At 39.6% G+C, this 17,060-nt stretch overlaps 1 protein-coding gene across 3 annotated transcripts in view; it reads right to left on the bottom strand.

Moving 5' to 3' along the window:
- The window catches only part of JAZF1 (JAZF zinc finger 1), a 285,557-nt gene that overhangs the window by 124,531 nt on the left and 143,966 nt on the right, over positions 1–17,060 (bottom strand). For all 3 annotated transcript variants that reach the window (XM_073333623.2, XM_073333625.2, XM_073333624.2), the window contains exon 2: positions 16,915–16,987. In XM_073333623.2, coding sequence (XP_073189724.1) covers positions 16,915–16,987 — 73 coding nt within the window. The remainder of the gene's footprint in view (positions 1–16,914; positions 16,988–17,060) is intronic.

Genomic DNA, 17,060 nt, shown 5'->3' with positions numbered 1-17,060 from the left:
ACGAGCCTCTGATAGTGTGGCTGATGTGATTAGGTCCTATGATGGTGTCCCCTTAAATAAATATGTGGGCAGAGTTGGCAACGGGCTTTGTTGCAAGGATAGATTCCTGGGTTAGTGTTTTTGTTGTGTGGTTGCTGGTGAGCAGTGTATAGGGAGCAGAGCGGGATAGTGATCTGGCCCACAATGTATAGCATCGTAATAGATCAAAATATCTTTCTCTGTGCTTGATCATCAGTCTAAAGAACATTCACTATCAGGGTCTTTTTTTTGTTTTTTGAGGGTGAGAATATAGAGAAATATATTTTTTCTGCATGCCCAATTTTCCCCTAGAACCTTTACTGAGAGTTGTCACCATGTGCAAATGTGAAAAGAAGAGATCTTTATCAAAGTAGCTTTCTAAATGAAGTAAAGAGCAAGAAAATATAACTCTTCACAGTAAATAGGCCCAATGGCCTGTGATGGGATGTTAGATGGGGTGGGATCTGAGTTACCACAGAGAATTCTTTCCTAGGTATCTGGATGGTGAATCCTGCCCATATGCTCAGGGTTCAGCTGATCGCCATATTTGGGGTCGGGAAGGAATTTTGCTCCAGTGCAGATTGGAAGACGCCCTGGAGGTTTCTCGCCTTCCTCTATAGCATGGGGCACGGGTCACTTGCTGGAGGAATCATGGTTTGAGGAGTTTAACAGCTCAGACATAGGAGTGGGTGAGTGAGATTCTGTGGCCTGCATTGTGCAGGTCAGATTAGATGATCATAATGGTCTCTTCTGACCTTAATATCTATGAATCTATGAAAATGTTCACAGACACAGAGACCAAACTCAAGAACTGTACGGTTTACTAGAATTTTAATTAAGTACACAAATGGCAAAGTACATTAACAGAAAACCATCAGGAACTTCCTTCTTGCTGTGGCTTTTGTATCTAATGCTATAATTAAAAAAATATAAATGGGGAACAAATTGCATTAAAAACAACAAGCATTTTTGACTGAGAATGCCTCTAAACCCCAAGAAAGACTCATCTTTGGTCCCTGCTGTGGACTGATCCTACACGTGTCTGTAGAGATAAGCCCTGCTAAAGTAGTAAGCATCAGCTCAGTGTAAGAAGAAATTATTTTATTATCTCTTTTTATTTCAACAAAATATACTGAGATAGTTCTATGCAAAAACAGTGCTTATCTCTTTATATAAGTATACTTTGGATTACTAAGCAAAAAATCAGGCCACAGTCAATGAATATTACATGTGGTTGACCTGGATTGCCTCAAGATTCCAGAGATGGTAAACTCACAAATCTCAAAGTCATTAAAATTCAGCTAAGATGGTCAAGATGATCTTTAAAAAAAAAGAAAGAAAAAAAAAAAGAAGAAGAAGGAACTTTCCCAGAAAATTATCTTTATAGCTTGGAATTTTCCATGATGTCTGTAACCAATGAAAAAAAATTATCAGCATGAGAAGTGACTAACCATGCGCTGTAGTTATTTCAGTGGATGAAACAGGAGGCAGAATGGCTGCAGCTTTTTCTTTTCAGCACTTTAATGTACTATATAATACAAATATAAAAATGTTTATCATTTTTCCTTTTGAAATCAAACCACTGTATAAATCTTCTCTCCGGTCTCACTAACAAATTCTAATTTCTGCAAGCAATTTGGACTAGGTGATGCTCCTTCATGATTTCTTTAAATAACTTCATGAACATGCTACATAATAAAAGGTCATTATATAGGTATATTACATTATGCCTAGAACCCAATCAAGAGTCCAGATGCTGTCAGAGACAGTCCTTGCCCCACATAGCTTAAAATCTAACACCTTGATGATGAAAATATGTACACACTTAATTAACATTAAGCAGATGCATCATCCCTTTGAAGTCAGTAACACCACTCATATGCTCAAATTTAAGCACATATGTATTGTCTTTAGGATCAGAGCTTAAACATGTAAAACAGACAATGGATAAGAGAAAGGAAATATCTCCATTTCTAAGGAACAGAGATTAAGTGACATACCCAAGATTACATATGAAGTCTGTGGAAGAGATACGAATTGACAGTAGATCTCCCAAGTTCCAATCTAATGTCTTAAGCATAGGATCTTCCATCCGCGAATGAAGGCAAAATGAAAATACTGATAAATTCAAGTATTACCGAAAGAGAGTCTTGAACCTATTTATTTTTATGACCTAAATATGTGCTAACTAAACCACATACATATGCTCCTTGTAGGTAATTCTAGCATGGTTAAACATCTTTCATTCAAGACCTTAAATGTAATTTTGAGAAGTCTGAGAATGAATGAGAGATGTGGATTATTTTTGCCTTCTCACTTTCTATCTGCTTGAACACCACATGGGAAAAGCTAGTCAATTTTCTCTCATAGTCTTCAAAAATACATTCTAGAATGCACTTTGCATCTTAAGTCATCCTAATTTTTTTTTATTTGAGAATAATGCTGGAGATTTTCCTTAAAGTGCTGATTTATCCTTTTTTAATCTTCATTTCTGACATAAAAGAGCCATGCATTTTATAAATCTTGGGCATTTTATATTTTGTTTAGTTTAAAGACGGATAAAGACAGAGCGAGAATGAGAGAGAGAAAAACAAAGCCAACTGCATAAATCTTTCCAAACCCAAAGGCATTCCCCTTGCGCTAAATAAAATTCATTCGGCACATCTTGTTTAAATTACCATCTGAAGTTTGTCTTGTTCCATCTCCAGAACAAGTCAGATGGCAGAGTGTAAAGATATGACTACATGAATAGAAACACATGATCGACTTAGTCACCACAAACATAAAAATAAGATGAGACAGAAAAATATTATCTGTCAAGTGACATGTTACTTTGATCCATCTGTTTCTGTATTCTGTCACAAATATTCAATCCAGCAGCTACTGGAAGCATCTGCATGCACCTTCCCCTCCAGTGCAAGTGAGAGTAATGTTCTGAGAGAATGATCATAATTTTACAGAGGCATGGTATTTAATACAAATAAGACAGTATTATGTTACAGAAGGGAAAGTTTTATGTAAGAAATAGGCAGGAGAGCTGCAGTAGTAACCACTATAAAATATCAAACATTTTAAAAACCTGAACAAATGGGACAGCAACTCAAAAAAGCATCAGATTCTTCTGTAGAGATATTCTCATGGATAAATTCAGGACTTGAACAGGATTCAGGAAGAGAAAAATCTCTTCCACCAATTTTCTCTCTTATGAAGCAGGGCACCAACATTATTAAGAGGAAGTGCATTATTTTGAGGCAAGTAGGCAGGGAAAAGATTTTTTAAATGAGCTTTAAAACATGGCACATAAAAGAAAGGTAATTTTGCTTTTTCTTATTAAAAGTCAAATTTATAATTGATAAGTAAAGTTTCAAGTTGAATCAGTTTTTATAAGAATTCATTTGTAATATGGCTGGTAAAAGCTCAAATGCACCAGTAGTTGCACCTTCAAAGTATATTTCATCAATCTTCTTCATTCAGGGCTCGGAAACAGGACAGGATTAAGACACGAGAAGAAATGTTTGACCATCTATTCTGCCTTTCTGAAGTGTCAATAAGTTTCAGGGACCCTGGGCCAAATACGGACATGCCAACGAAGATACAGATTTCAGGTAGAAGTCTGGTTGAATCTGAGAAGATTTACATTTGAATACTCCATCCTCAAATTTTAACCTTATTAATTCTCAGTCAGATTAAGTCCTGGATGAAAACAAGGTATTTCTATTGACTTGTTCCCCCGATTACCTCAGGGGATGAATCTGGCCACACCAGCCTCAATGATAAAGAGAGAATTTTATCATGATTTTCCAAGTACTGTACCAGGAACTCTATTTGAATTCTAACTTTGTTCCTTGCTTCATTTCCTCAACGTACATGGAACAATAAAGATTAAAATCTCAGCAACGTCTTCTTACTGATAGAAGCAATGGCATGAAGTTAGCTAAGAATTACTCCACATTTTGAGGCACCAAAACAAGAGTAACCCATAGTTTTTAATATATAAAAACCCAAAGGGTACTATGAAGTCTGTAATCGATCAGCTTCAGATTGATAATAGGTGTCCAGTGGAGAGTGATTTTGTGCTAGTGTCATCATTTATGCTCTTTAGGAAAAATTTTTTGATTCCATTGAATTACGGTGCCTCATGCAAAGGAATGGATGTTTAAAACCCAACCCACATTTTGTTATGACAATCTCTCCAACTATTTATACAGCCCTTATCATCACAGTAGCCAAGCAGCTCAAACATTAATAAGTTAATCCTCACAATTCACCTATGAAATAAGGAAGTATTATTATCCCCATTTGAGAGATAAGGAACTGAGGCCCAGAGAAATGATGGGCCAGATCCAGCATCCACTGAAGTCACCAGGAGTCTTTCCATTGTTTTCAATGTACCCAGCTATTGCCAAAGATCACACTATACCATATAGGTAGGACCAGGAAATGAACCTAGATCTTCTGAGTCCCAGTCCAGTGCCTTGACCAAGAAACTATTAGTAAAGTGCTTCTATATCATTTTTGCAAAACATGGGCCTTCACAGCAATGTCCTTTTATTTCAATATTCATTGTTTATTAAAAAAAAAGTTACATGAATACTGTTGGCAAAAGGTATTGGAGTGACCAACCTGGATGCTGAAGCCCTTTATTCATCCAAACAGAACAACTGCTGATTCATCATGCAAAGTGGCATTGTAAACTTCCCCATTACTTACATGCCCCGTTGCTTACATGGAGAGATCATTTCTAGGGGTAAATAGATTGTTCAGTCACTATACACGTTCAACTCTCGGTTTTACTGCCAAGAATGACCAAAAAGGGCCAATAAAGAAAATGTTTTTTGGAAGGGGAAAAACAAGGTTCAGTATTTGTCTTAGTGCAACTTTCAAAAGGCCCTAATCTGGCCTTTAAATATTAAAGGATGTAAATAATCAGTGCTAGTCAGATGCCAATCCAAATTGCATGAACTAATGCTATAGGAATGGAAACAACAGAAATCACTCTTAACACAGGAGCCTGTATTTAAGTTTGATATAACCAATATTCAGTGCCAGGCTGCATTTGATTTAGAATTCTATTTCTAAATGTTACACACAAATGTCAAGTATAAACATCAGAAGGATAGCCGTGTTAGTCTGGATCTGCTAGATCTAGCAACTGCTACAAGAGGGCCTCATCCGCCCTGATTGAACTAACCTTGTTATCCCTAGCCTGATTCTTGCTTGCATATTTATACCTGCCTCTGGAAATTTCCACTACATGCATCCGACGAAGTGGGTATTCACCCACAAAAGCTTGTGCTCCAATACGTCTGTTAGTCTATAAGGTGCCACAGGGCTCTTTGCTGCTTTGAAGTATAAACATAACTTTTATTTCAGCAATATCTATATACTATGCAAGAAAGGCCAATACTTTCAATTTTCATTTGAATAAAAAGAAACCTATTAAAATAACTATTAGTTTACATATCTAATCTCCTAATAACGTGTAAAATCCGATAAATTTACCCTTTTTTTTTTTTTTTTTTTTAAAAAGGGTTATTGCTACATCTATCAATTTTCAGGAGAAACAAGACTGGCAGTTGCGTTTTGATCTTGGGAACTGCTGAACAAAAGAAGTACTACTGCAAAAATTCATGCACTTTACTATATACCACATCTTTAGTCAAATTCTGAGATCTTCACTCAGCTTTTGCTTCGCCTTTTAGGCAAACCTTTGTCTGAATACGGACCAAGTAAAAACTGAATGAAAGCTAAATAATGACTTCAAGATCTGGCCCTTAGCAAATGTTATTTTCACAATCTTGTGAAAAGTCATTTTTGAACCAAGACCTGGAAAAACCCAAGTACTGTTTTAGAGAGAGAAGGAAACAAAATAAACGGATTACAATGACATGTATTCTCTCTTTCTTTTTGACTATGATTCAGCAGAATGACAGGTTTCAGAGTAACAGCCGTGTTAGTCTGTATTCACAAAAAGAAAAGGAGTACTTGTGGCACCTTAGAGACTGAACAATTTATTTGAGCATAAGCTTTCGTGAGCTATAGCCCACTTCATCGGATGCATACTATGGAAAGCATAGAAGATCTTTTTATACATACAAAGCATGAAAAAATGGGTGTTTACCATTACAAAAGGTTTTCTCTCCCCCCACCCCACTATCCTGCACACACACACCCCTGGAACCCCGACCTGGGATATTCTATCTACTACCCAAGATCCATAAACCTGGAAATCCTGGGCGCCCCATCATCTCAGGCATTGGCACCCTGACAGCAGGATTGTCTGGCTATGTAGACTCCCTCTTCAGGCCCTACGCTACCAGCACTCCCAGCTACCTTTGAGATACCACTGACTTCCTGAGGAAACTACAATCCATCAGTGATCTTCCTGATAACACCATCCTGGCTACTATGGATGTAGAAGCCCTCTACACCAACATTCCACACAAAGATGGACTACAAGCCGTCAAGAACACTATCCCCAATAATGTCACGGCTAACCTGGTGGCTGAACTTTGTGACTTTGTCCTTACCCATAACTATTTGACATTTGGGGGACAACGTATACCTTCAAATCAGCGGCACTGCTATGGGTACCCCCATTGCCCCACAGTATGCCAACATTTTTATGGCTGACTTAGAACAACGCTTCCTCAGCTCTCGTCCCCTAACGCCCCTACTCTACTTGCGCTATATTGATGACATCTTCATCATCTGGACCCATGGAAAAGAAGCCCTCGAGGAATTCCATCATGATTTCAACAACTTCCATCCCACCATCAACCTCAACCTGGTCCAGTCCACACAAGACATCTACTTCCTGGACACTACAGTGCTAATAAGCGATGGTCACATAAACACCACCCTATACCGGAAACCTACCGACTGCTATTCCTACCTACAAGCTTTCACCCTGACCACACCACACGATCCATTGTCTACAGCCAAGCTCTGCGATACAACCGCATTTGCTCCAACACCTCAGACAGAGACAAACACCTACAAGATCTCTATCAAGCATTCTTACAACTACAATACCCACCTGCGGAAGTGAAGAAACAGATTGATAGAGCCAGAAGAGTTCCCAGAAGTCACCTACTACAGGACAGGCCTAACAAAGAAAATAACAGAACGCCACTAGCTGTCACCTTCAGGCCCCAACTAAAACCCCTCCAACGCATTATTAAGGATCTACAATCTATCCTGAAGGATGACCCAACACTCTCTCAAATCTTGGGAGACAGGCCAGTCCTTGCCTACGGACAGTCCCCCAACCTGAAGCAAATACTCACCAGCAACCACATACCACACAACAGAACCACTAACCCAGGAACCTATCCTTGCAACAAAGCCCGTTGCCAACAGTGCCCACATATCTTTTCAGGGGACACCATCACAGGGCCTAATAACATCGGCCACAATATCAGAGGCTCGTTCACCTGCACATCCACCAATGTGATATATGCCATCATGTGCCAGCAATGCCCCTCTGCCATGTACATTGGTCAAACTGGACAGTCTCTACGTAAAAGAATAAATGGACACAAATCAGATGTCAAGAATTATAACATTCATAAACCAGTCTGGTTTATAGAGACTGGGAGTGGCTAAGTCATTATGCAAGGTAACCTATTTCCCCTTGTTTTTTTCCTACCCTCCCCCCCCCCCCAAGAGGTTCTTGTTAAACCCTGGATTTGTGCTGGAAATGGCCCGCCTTGATTATCATACACATTGTAAGGAGATCACTTTAGATAAGCTATTACCAGCAGGAGAGTGGGGTGGGGGGAGAGGAAACCTTTTGTAGTGGTAAACACCCATTTTTTCATGCTTTGTCTGTATAAAAAGATTTTCTATACTTTCCACAGTATGCATCCGATGAAGTGAGCTGTAGCTCACGAAAGCTTATGCTCAAATAAATTGGTTAGTCTCTAAGGTGCCACAAGTACTCCTTTTCTTTTAGCAGAATGACAATCTATCAGGGTTACGAAATTAACCTGCTGGCAGGAAAGGGAGAAAGGATTCGACTGTTCAGAAGTTGAAAAGACTGAAAGAATTCTATATAATTGATTCCATAACACTGGATTTCTCTCTCCTGGCCCTCCAAGCTTTGAAAGGAAACCTATGACTTGAGATAAATATATTTCACACATCATCATCATCATCATCACCACCGCCACTCCTCCTCCTCCTCTTGGGGACACTTATCACTGTAATGTTATTTTTCAACATTTGAAATAACTGTTTTTGCTATGAAAATGCATTTATATCAATGAGACAAGCTATTTTAATTATATTGAGATGGTACAGCACCGTTGCTGAACATAGGCCTAATTTATGAATAATTTATGAGCACCATAAAAAGACTATTTCCCTGCAGAAAACAAGGCGTCCTGATACAGCAGACCAACAAAATATGGTATGCAAAGTCTTTAACCTTGCCACAATAATCAAGGAACTAACATAGCGCAGGCTGATCCTCAAATGTATCAAATGTATTTGTGAATCTGCTAGCAGCCTGAAGTAACAGATGACATTGGAGCTTGCATCCTTCATTGGGGTCTGATATATATGCCTTGAATATTTGCTGACTTTATCTTGAGCTGTGGCCAATCTATTTTAGAGGCAAAACAGTGAACATATATGAAAGGTAATAAAAGGACATAATATGAACAGGAGACATACAGAGAAAGCAAAAACATACTAGAGTGTGCAGCAGTGGCTAATATATCTTCAGATGAAACCTCTTGTTTTAATGTCTGTGTCTAATATGGTCCAAAGATACAGCCTGCTGCTGAGAAAAAAAAAGAGTGCATAAGTCAGTGCCAAAGACGCTGCAAATTCTGTTTTCTCAGCAGTAGACTGTATCTTTGGACCATATTAGACAAACAATTAAAACAGTTTGGACTATTTTAAAAAATGTTTACACACAAGAATTAAAACAGTCTTACAGTATTTCTGTGTTACAAAAATCAGTGTATTATAAAATTAATCTTAATTTTTTTCACCTTGCAGTTTTATAGGCATTATTTTGAATATAGTTCTTGAATGCAGTCTTAAAGTCAGTTTTCACTCTTCTTTTTTACAACAGATTAATCTATCCTGTTTTTAATAGCTATGACTAATAAATTATGTAGGAAAAGAGAAAATCATATTTCATTTATTAAGATATATTAACAGTTTATAGCCAATAAGTTTATCTATTTATCTATTTCTGAGTGGTCACTTATAAAACATCAGTCATTGTGGCATGTATTTCTGATCTATTTTCAAGCCTTTAGTAAACTTCTAGCCTCTTACTTATTGTATACATTTCAGTAGGGGAAATATTCCTTTATAATTAGGTCTTGGCATCAACTGTTCATTTTTTTAAAAATACCCACACCATTATTAATATTACTTCTTAGAACAATGAAAATATTTCCCTAGTGATTGCCTTTTTATAATTATCAGTAATGATAATTTAAAAATAAAGTGGATTTGAAAAGATGGATTTGAACTTGAGACAGGATTTTGGTTTTTGGGTCAACAATTTGTACTCAGTAGTGCCTGATATCAAACATCTTTCTTGGCATAAACGGGCACTGAAGGATCTTTCCCATTAGAAAAATAGGTAATATGTTAGGCCTAAAAACCTTGATAGTGTTCTTCAAGCACAGTACATTATGCGGTTCTATAATATGACAGAGTTAAGAACTGTCTCTACTCAAGTCCCAGGCCAACAGTCTCAGAAACATAAATGAGTGTCATGTAGGTGAGAATGTTCAAATAATAGACTGAGCAAGATTCATAACCATGTTAATTAACTCCAAGGTGCAGCGCACAAGAGAAAAGTGACAAATCATGTAGATTACTGCCACTGATCTTCACATCTAAATGAAATAAGACAAATAGGTGCCTTGAGCCCCTCTTGTTAACGTGCACAAAACAAAGATCTCTAAGGAGTAGCAGATGTTGCAGCTCAGCATTCTGAAAAACTACCCCGAAGGATTATTGCACTGAACTCTCTTTCTGGATGGCACCAGAATTACAGATACACATTTCAGTCTACCTTGCAATCTGCTATCTCTGTTATTATGGAATGGATGCAGATGAAGTGCATCAGTCTGAGAGTACTATAGCTTATTAACTCCTATCTTAACTTCTGAGAGTAAAGGGCAATGCAATCAGGAAGCAATCATCAATACTGGTGGATTATGTAAAGAAAGACATTCACTTAAGCCTCGTCTATACTAGGAATTTGCTGTGATTTCAGTCAATTACTGGTGCAAACCTCTAGACAGTGTAAACCTCTGCAAACTGAGATTTGCACTGGAGAAGCCAATCCTGGTTTCAAGCAAAGGAAAACTCCACCAGTGCAAACAGAAGAAGTTTAGCTAGTCTACTCTTGTGCACTAGTACATACATGGCTGACAGCTGTAATTGCAGCAGATCTCCTGCAGAGATGAGGCCTGAGCCTCAATGACTGAGAGGACCATAATTTGGAAGCTGCATTAGAATTTAAGGGAGCTGTGATGCTGGCAGACCAAGTGTCAGCTCATGCCAAGGTCCCCATGCCTCAATTGCAACATACATAGCTGGAACCAGTATGGCTCACTTGTGTGTTAGCATTGTTAAAATGGATATTACAATTATAAGAATGTGTTTAGAGTTTATGGCATATTTGTAAGTTGCTGCATGCATTAATATCACTTACAATACCTGTATCCTAAGATAATATTTGAGCATCTGTATTGTAAGCCTCTGTATCTCACCAGACAGGACAGAGACATTACCTAGTGTGGAATGCTGGTCTCCAACAGAAGCTATTATCTCATGCACAACAGGGAAGACCCATCAACACCAAACAAATTATTGAGGAACAAATTAATTGCTTTTTCCCCTTCCCCTCCTCCCATGAAAAAGAGTCATGCAAGTGAATTCTTTCCATCGGCCAAGATTGCAGCTCAGAGCTCAATGGGGGGAAGGGAATAAAAACCCCTTACAAGAAGGAACTGTAACTGTATGCATCTTGGACTGTGGGGGCAAGGATTACTAGGCATAAGCAAAAGATCCCAAGTGCTTAGCCTGGGTTAGCCCTGAAGGCCATGTAGAGCTTATTTATTATAGAAGCTTCTATTACTTTTTGAAACTAGATTGGAACTAATTTGTGTTTATATATGTTTACCGGCTCTAACCCTGTAAATAGATCTCGTTTCCTATTCTAATATAATAAATCTTTAGATAATTTATTATAGGATTGGCTACAAATGTTGTCTATGGTGTGAGATCTAAAGTGCAATTAACCCGGGGTAAGTGTCTGGTCCTTTGGGACTGGGAATAACCTGAATATTGCTACGATCCTCGGTGTAAGGGACCATCTATCACAAAGGTAGGCTCACCTGGATGGCAAAACAGATTGGAGTACTCAAGGTCACTGTCTGCAACTCCATGTTAAAGCTTTTACAGTGCCTGAGAAGTTTACGCTTGATAATTGGTTAATGAAATCTAAGTATTGAACTCACAGCCACTTTGGGGTTTGTGCCCTGGTTCTTAACAGTCTGCCCTGAGTTTGGTACTTGTGCTCTTGAGCCACTGCAGGACAGCTTTACAGGAACATAAAACATTCTACCACTTATATTCCAGAAAAAATAATTTTAGGGATTGGAGATGGAGGAGAAGGGGGAAGAGTGATCTAACATAAAAGAAACACGTTTTAGTAACCCCTTACCTCCACGCTCCACTTCTGCTGCCATTTTAATGTTATTACAGCACCCACGCAAGACATCATACAAATATCCCAAATGTAGGCTGTGGTTATATTTGTGTTGCTCATCACATAATGTGACCTATCGGCAGACAATGTAGCCTGCACATGAATGACTTCTCATCATCCTTTCTTCTTGCCCGCATGCACTCAAAATGTACTGATTTTATAATACAATTTTGGCATTCTCTAGCTCCATGAGAATGCATGGCCCACACAGAACACACTTGAGCATCCAAACCTGCAGAGGAAGATTGTTTTAAGGTCTGGAGCTCACGGCAGAAACCAATCTAAGTTCTGTTCCACTTTGCAACCATAAAAGCACGGTTTCAAAAAAAAAATGTACATTGAGTACCTGGTGTTTGATATGGAACAGTATGCAACATGCTTATGACATGTAATAGGCTACAAAATCTGAGTTCATAGCCTTGAATAACAAATTAGAACCCAGCTCTGGCATACGTAGATGGGAAATAGAATGCATGTCTTTTTAGTGTATGGATACAGCTGTTCCCTTGAGCTGCACAGAGCAGGTGGTTCAATGAAACCATTGCTTAAAAAAAAAAATAAAAAAAATTAAATGACAGCAGGTTGGCTTGAAATGAAAAATCAAATAAGGTTTATATGTGCAAAAGTTAATTACTGAAGCAATTAATGTTTGTTCTACAAAATTATGTTGCAAGTGAAACATTTGGGCAAAATAACCACTAACTAAACAGCTTCAATCACACAATTTAAAAGGGAGACAATCCATTTAGAAAATTAGAGTTTAAAGTAGTTTCCAATATTAGACATGATCCTGAAAATACCATTGGCAATTTCTGTGATTTTACAATAACTTTTTCTTAATTTTTAAATGCCTCTCACCCAAAGACTTATGTACAAAACAAACACACTGCGGGATGGGGGAATAAAAATATGCTCTCTAACTTCATGTTAATAGTACACAAAAATATATCAGATAAACATTTTTGAAGTTAGTGGCATCCCTTTAAATATTCTTTAAAGAGTGATACTTTCTCCAGGAAGAACAGTAATTTTTGTTGTAGATTTCAGAGTGGTAGCCGTGTTAGTCTGTATCAGCAAAAAGAACAAGGAGTACTTGTGCCACCTTAGAGGCTAACAAATTTATTTGGGCATAAGCTTTCGTGGGCTAAACCCGATGAAATGGATTTTAGCCCACGAAAGCTTATGCCCAAATAAATTTGTTAGTCTCTAAAGTGCCACAAGTTCTCCTCGGTTTTTTTGTCATAGAGGAAATCATGCCAATGCCAGCAATTATTAACCATATGTATCTTCTTTTGTCAGGTAAAATAGTCACTCACTAAAATGCACTCCAGTGCTTACTTTCATGTACTTCCCCCATTATTTCACTGTCATCCCTCCTCTGGAGCAGAAACTATCCCAAGTTGTATGGTGGATTTTAGATGTGTGTGTGTGTTTGGGGGGAGGGGGAATCCATCATCAAAAGCTAAAATGGGACCAACACATTTATTTCATGTATACCTTAGGCAAGTTTAAACTCAGTGGGTTGGTATTGCAGCCTACTGTCAGTACTTTTCGCTAAGACCTAGGTTCAGTCTGCCCAGGCTTATGAGATTGAGAGCAGCGACAGACTCAGATTCATATCTCAGCCTCCACAGAGCATAGATGGAGATAGAAACTGGCATCCTACCTACTGATACTGTGACAAAGTTCCTCCTCTACCTTGGTGGGTCTTGTGCTTAACTGGCGGATTTGCTCGCCTCAGACATTCACGGCAGCCCTCAGTTTGGTCGTTTTCGTGAACCCACAGTCCAGGTCAACTCCTCCTGTGTCTGACCGGGAGTTGGGAGGTTTCAGGGGAATCCGGGTGCGCCCTCTACTCCGGGTTCCAGCCTAGGGCCCTGTGGACTGCAGCTGTCTAGAGTGCCTCCTGGAACAGCTGCACGACAGCTACAACTCCCTGGGCTACTTCCCCATGGCCTCCTCCCAACACCTTCTTTATCCTCAGTCCTCCAACAGTACGCGTTCTCACTCTCAGCTCCTCACACGCGCACCACAAACTGAAGTGAGCTCCTTTTAAACCCAGGTGCCCTGATTAGCCTGCCTTAATTGATTCTAGCAGCTTCTTGATTGGCTGCAGGTGTTCTAATCAGCCTGTCTTAATTGTTTCCAGAAAGTTCCTGATTGTTCTGGAACCTTCCGTGTTACCTTACCCAGGGAAAAGGGACTGACTTACCCTGGGGCTAATATATCTGCCTTCTATCACTTTCCTGTAGCCATCTGGCCCGACCCTGTCACAATATGTATAATCCCATATAGTACATGTCTCAAATACATATCTCCCAAGTGACTGGAAAAGAAAAAACATCCCAAAAAACACTGAATTTTCTATAAAAGAAACCCAAACATCCCCAAAACAGCAGCATGCTGATTTACCCAAAACGGGGAAACCTGTTTTAAATGAAGAATGATGCCATGTTGTGTGTGATACTTCATGTATGTTTAGTTAGGACTAAATGGTGGCTTTAGTAAAATCCCTAAATAAGGGGCATTGCTTAGTTGTACTGCCTCGAGAGCAGACCACATCTCTCTCTCACAATATGGTTCCTGGTTCACCCTTCTCTCAGGGGAGAAGTAATCGGCACCAGCCCTCTGCCTTGCACAGGCTACTTGCCTCTGCTCTGGCTCAGCTGAGCTGTCTGGCACATCAAGGAGGGGGAGAGAAAGTCAAGGCTCCATCTGCTCCCCACTCATGCCCTATCCACCTGAACAGGGCTAAGAGAGGGAGGTGAGATGAGGCTGCGATGTGAGATACAACTAGCCACCTAACTCTCCTGCACTGGCACATACTGAGGATCACAACTGCGCTCTCATTCAACAATTTATTAGCTAGATAAATAATTTTTAAAAAGTTGTTTAACTTCTCAGCAAGTTCAGGTCTTAAATTAAATATACTTGGTGACTCAGGCCAGACTTTAAAAAGAAAGAGACACTGGTTAAGGTAAATTTTCAAAGCACTAAATAGAGTTTTAGCCAGGAAGCTCCCTTTACTGCTTTGAAATGTCACAAGTGCACTTTAGTGAGTGACTCTTTCCAGGAAGCAACAAGATTACAAAAGTAAATCCATACCCCAATGCCCAGCATCTTGCAAAATATTTATTTTTAATATTCCAAATTATTGACAAAATGAAATGAATGATGATCAGATGATTAAAAAGCCTGGAGCCTTTTAAAGAGAATGAAAATAAAGTGTCTCATTTCAGGCCTTCCCCACTACTGTCTCCTAAAAAGAGACTTAGAGCAAGCACAAACTAATAGTAAACAACAACAAAACTTTGCACATGGTATACAAACACCTCTACCCAGATATAAAGTGGTCCTCGGGAACCAAAAAATCTTATCGCGTTATAGGTGAAACTGCATTATATCGAACTTGCTTTGGCCTCAAACATTTCCATTATTAATAGTCACTTCCCGCCCCCTGACTGACCCCTCAGAACTCCCGAACCATCCAACCCCCCCCCGCTCCTTGTTCCCTGACTACCCCCTCCAGAGACTGCCTGCTCCTAACCACCCCTCCCAAGACCCCACCCCCTATCTAAGCCCCCCTGCTCCTTGTCCCCTGACCGCCCCCTCCAAAGAATCCCCTGTCCCTAATCACCCCGGGACCCACCCCCTACCCAACCCCACTGCTCCCTGTCCCCTGCCTGCCCCAACCCCTATCCACACCCCCACCCACTGACAAGCCCCCGGGACTCCCACACCCTATCCAACGCCCCATTTCCCATCCCCTGACCGCCTCACCCCTAGAACCTCCAAACCATCCAACCCCTCTGCTCCCTGTCCCCCTCCCCCCTCCCGCCTGAGACCCTCTGCCCCTTATCCAACCCCTCGACCACGCCCCGGCACTCTTAACACACCGCTCAGAGCAGCATGTCAGAGCCAGACACGCTGATCTGCCGAAGTGCGCAGCCCCACCCCCCAGAGTGCTGCTTCACCGTGTTATATCAGCATTCGTGTTATATCGGGTCGCATTATATCGGGGTAGAGGTGTAGTACCTTCTGTTTGAGAACATCAGAGTGCTTTCAATTCTTTTAAGTAGATCTCACAACACCTTTGTGAATTAGGAACTATTACAACATATCCATTTCATTGATGGGAAAATCAAGTCACAGAGAGTACCATGATTTAATGATTTGCATACGGTCTAGACACAAATCAGTGGGAGAAACGGGAATGGAATACAAAATACTTGAGTACAACCCTGTCAAAGATCCTAGGTACATTCGTGGGCGGCTAGCCCAAGCCACTGCCCATGCCACCACAGCCACACTGCTATTTTTAGTGCACTAGCTGGAGCAGAGCTAGCGCATATGTGTCTATTCTAACTGGGAATTACAGCAGTGTAGACATACTCCTAAATAACAACACCTCACAGAGAATTGTTTAATAATTCATCCATATAAATTAGACTTCAGTCATGGAATTATAAAAACTGATAACGTCCAGACATGTATTCATGTTGGCCCTGATTATACACATGCAGGCAGTCCCTGACCCCTGAACAGAAAATTTCTGAAGTCAACAAGGCTCCTTATGGGCTCAGCAGTTTGCATGTCTGGCTCAGACTGCAGTATTAGTCCCTTAATTGGTAGGACCCTTTTCCCTCCACCGCTTTTAGTTTCTACATATTCGCGACATTTTCTCATAGAAATGGTGTGTCTTTACAAAGACCTATGCTAGCCAGCATGCCAAATACATGCTAGCTTTAAACAGGCTTCTCTTGCCAACTGCAAATGAAGTGACATCATAGATTTTTTTTAAAAAAGCATACCAGTTTGCAACCATCTCCAACTAGTCATTTTGATTAAACCAAATATATTCCGTTATAGATATTTTAACACAGAATATTTTAAAACACTGGTTTTGTACAATAGAGGTCTTAACAGAAAAAGGTTTAAGTCTCAGCCCAGGCTATCAAGATGATCAGATATCCAGTAAATTATGTAAATATTTTCAGAAGTTATCCAACATGCAGTATAAAAGTTTAAATAAAGTAAGAAGTGTGTAGTATGTGCACTGTTCTGGTATATATAGTATGCACATATATTGCTGACCATCAGGGCAAACCACAGGGGGGTCATATTTACAACTGAAAAAAAATGCTTACCTGTTAATGTAACTTAGAGCAACATATGTTGGCTGTTGTAGTTCTTGTTTCTCTAACACACGTGGGTCTGTATCTGTAATAAAAATACAAGTATGAATTTGCAATATTTGTACTGAAATATAGGAGTCTATAAGCAACATATCTCA

Source organism: Lepidochelys kempii, chromosome 2 (assembly GCF_965140285.1).
Source record: "Lepidochelys kempii isolate rLepKem1 chromosome 2, rLepKem1.hap1, whole genome shotgun sequence".
Lineage (NCBI taxonomy): Eukaryota > Metazoa > Chordata > Testudines > Cheloniidae > Lepidochelys > Lepidochelys kempii.
This window is presented reverse-complemented; position numbering and strand designations above follow the sequence as displayed.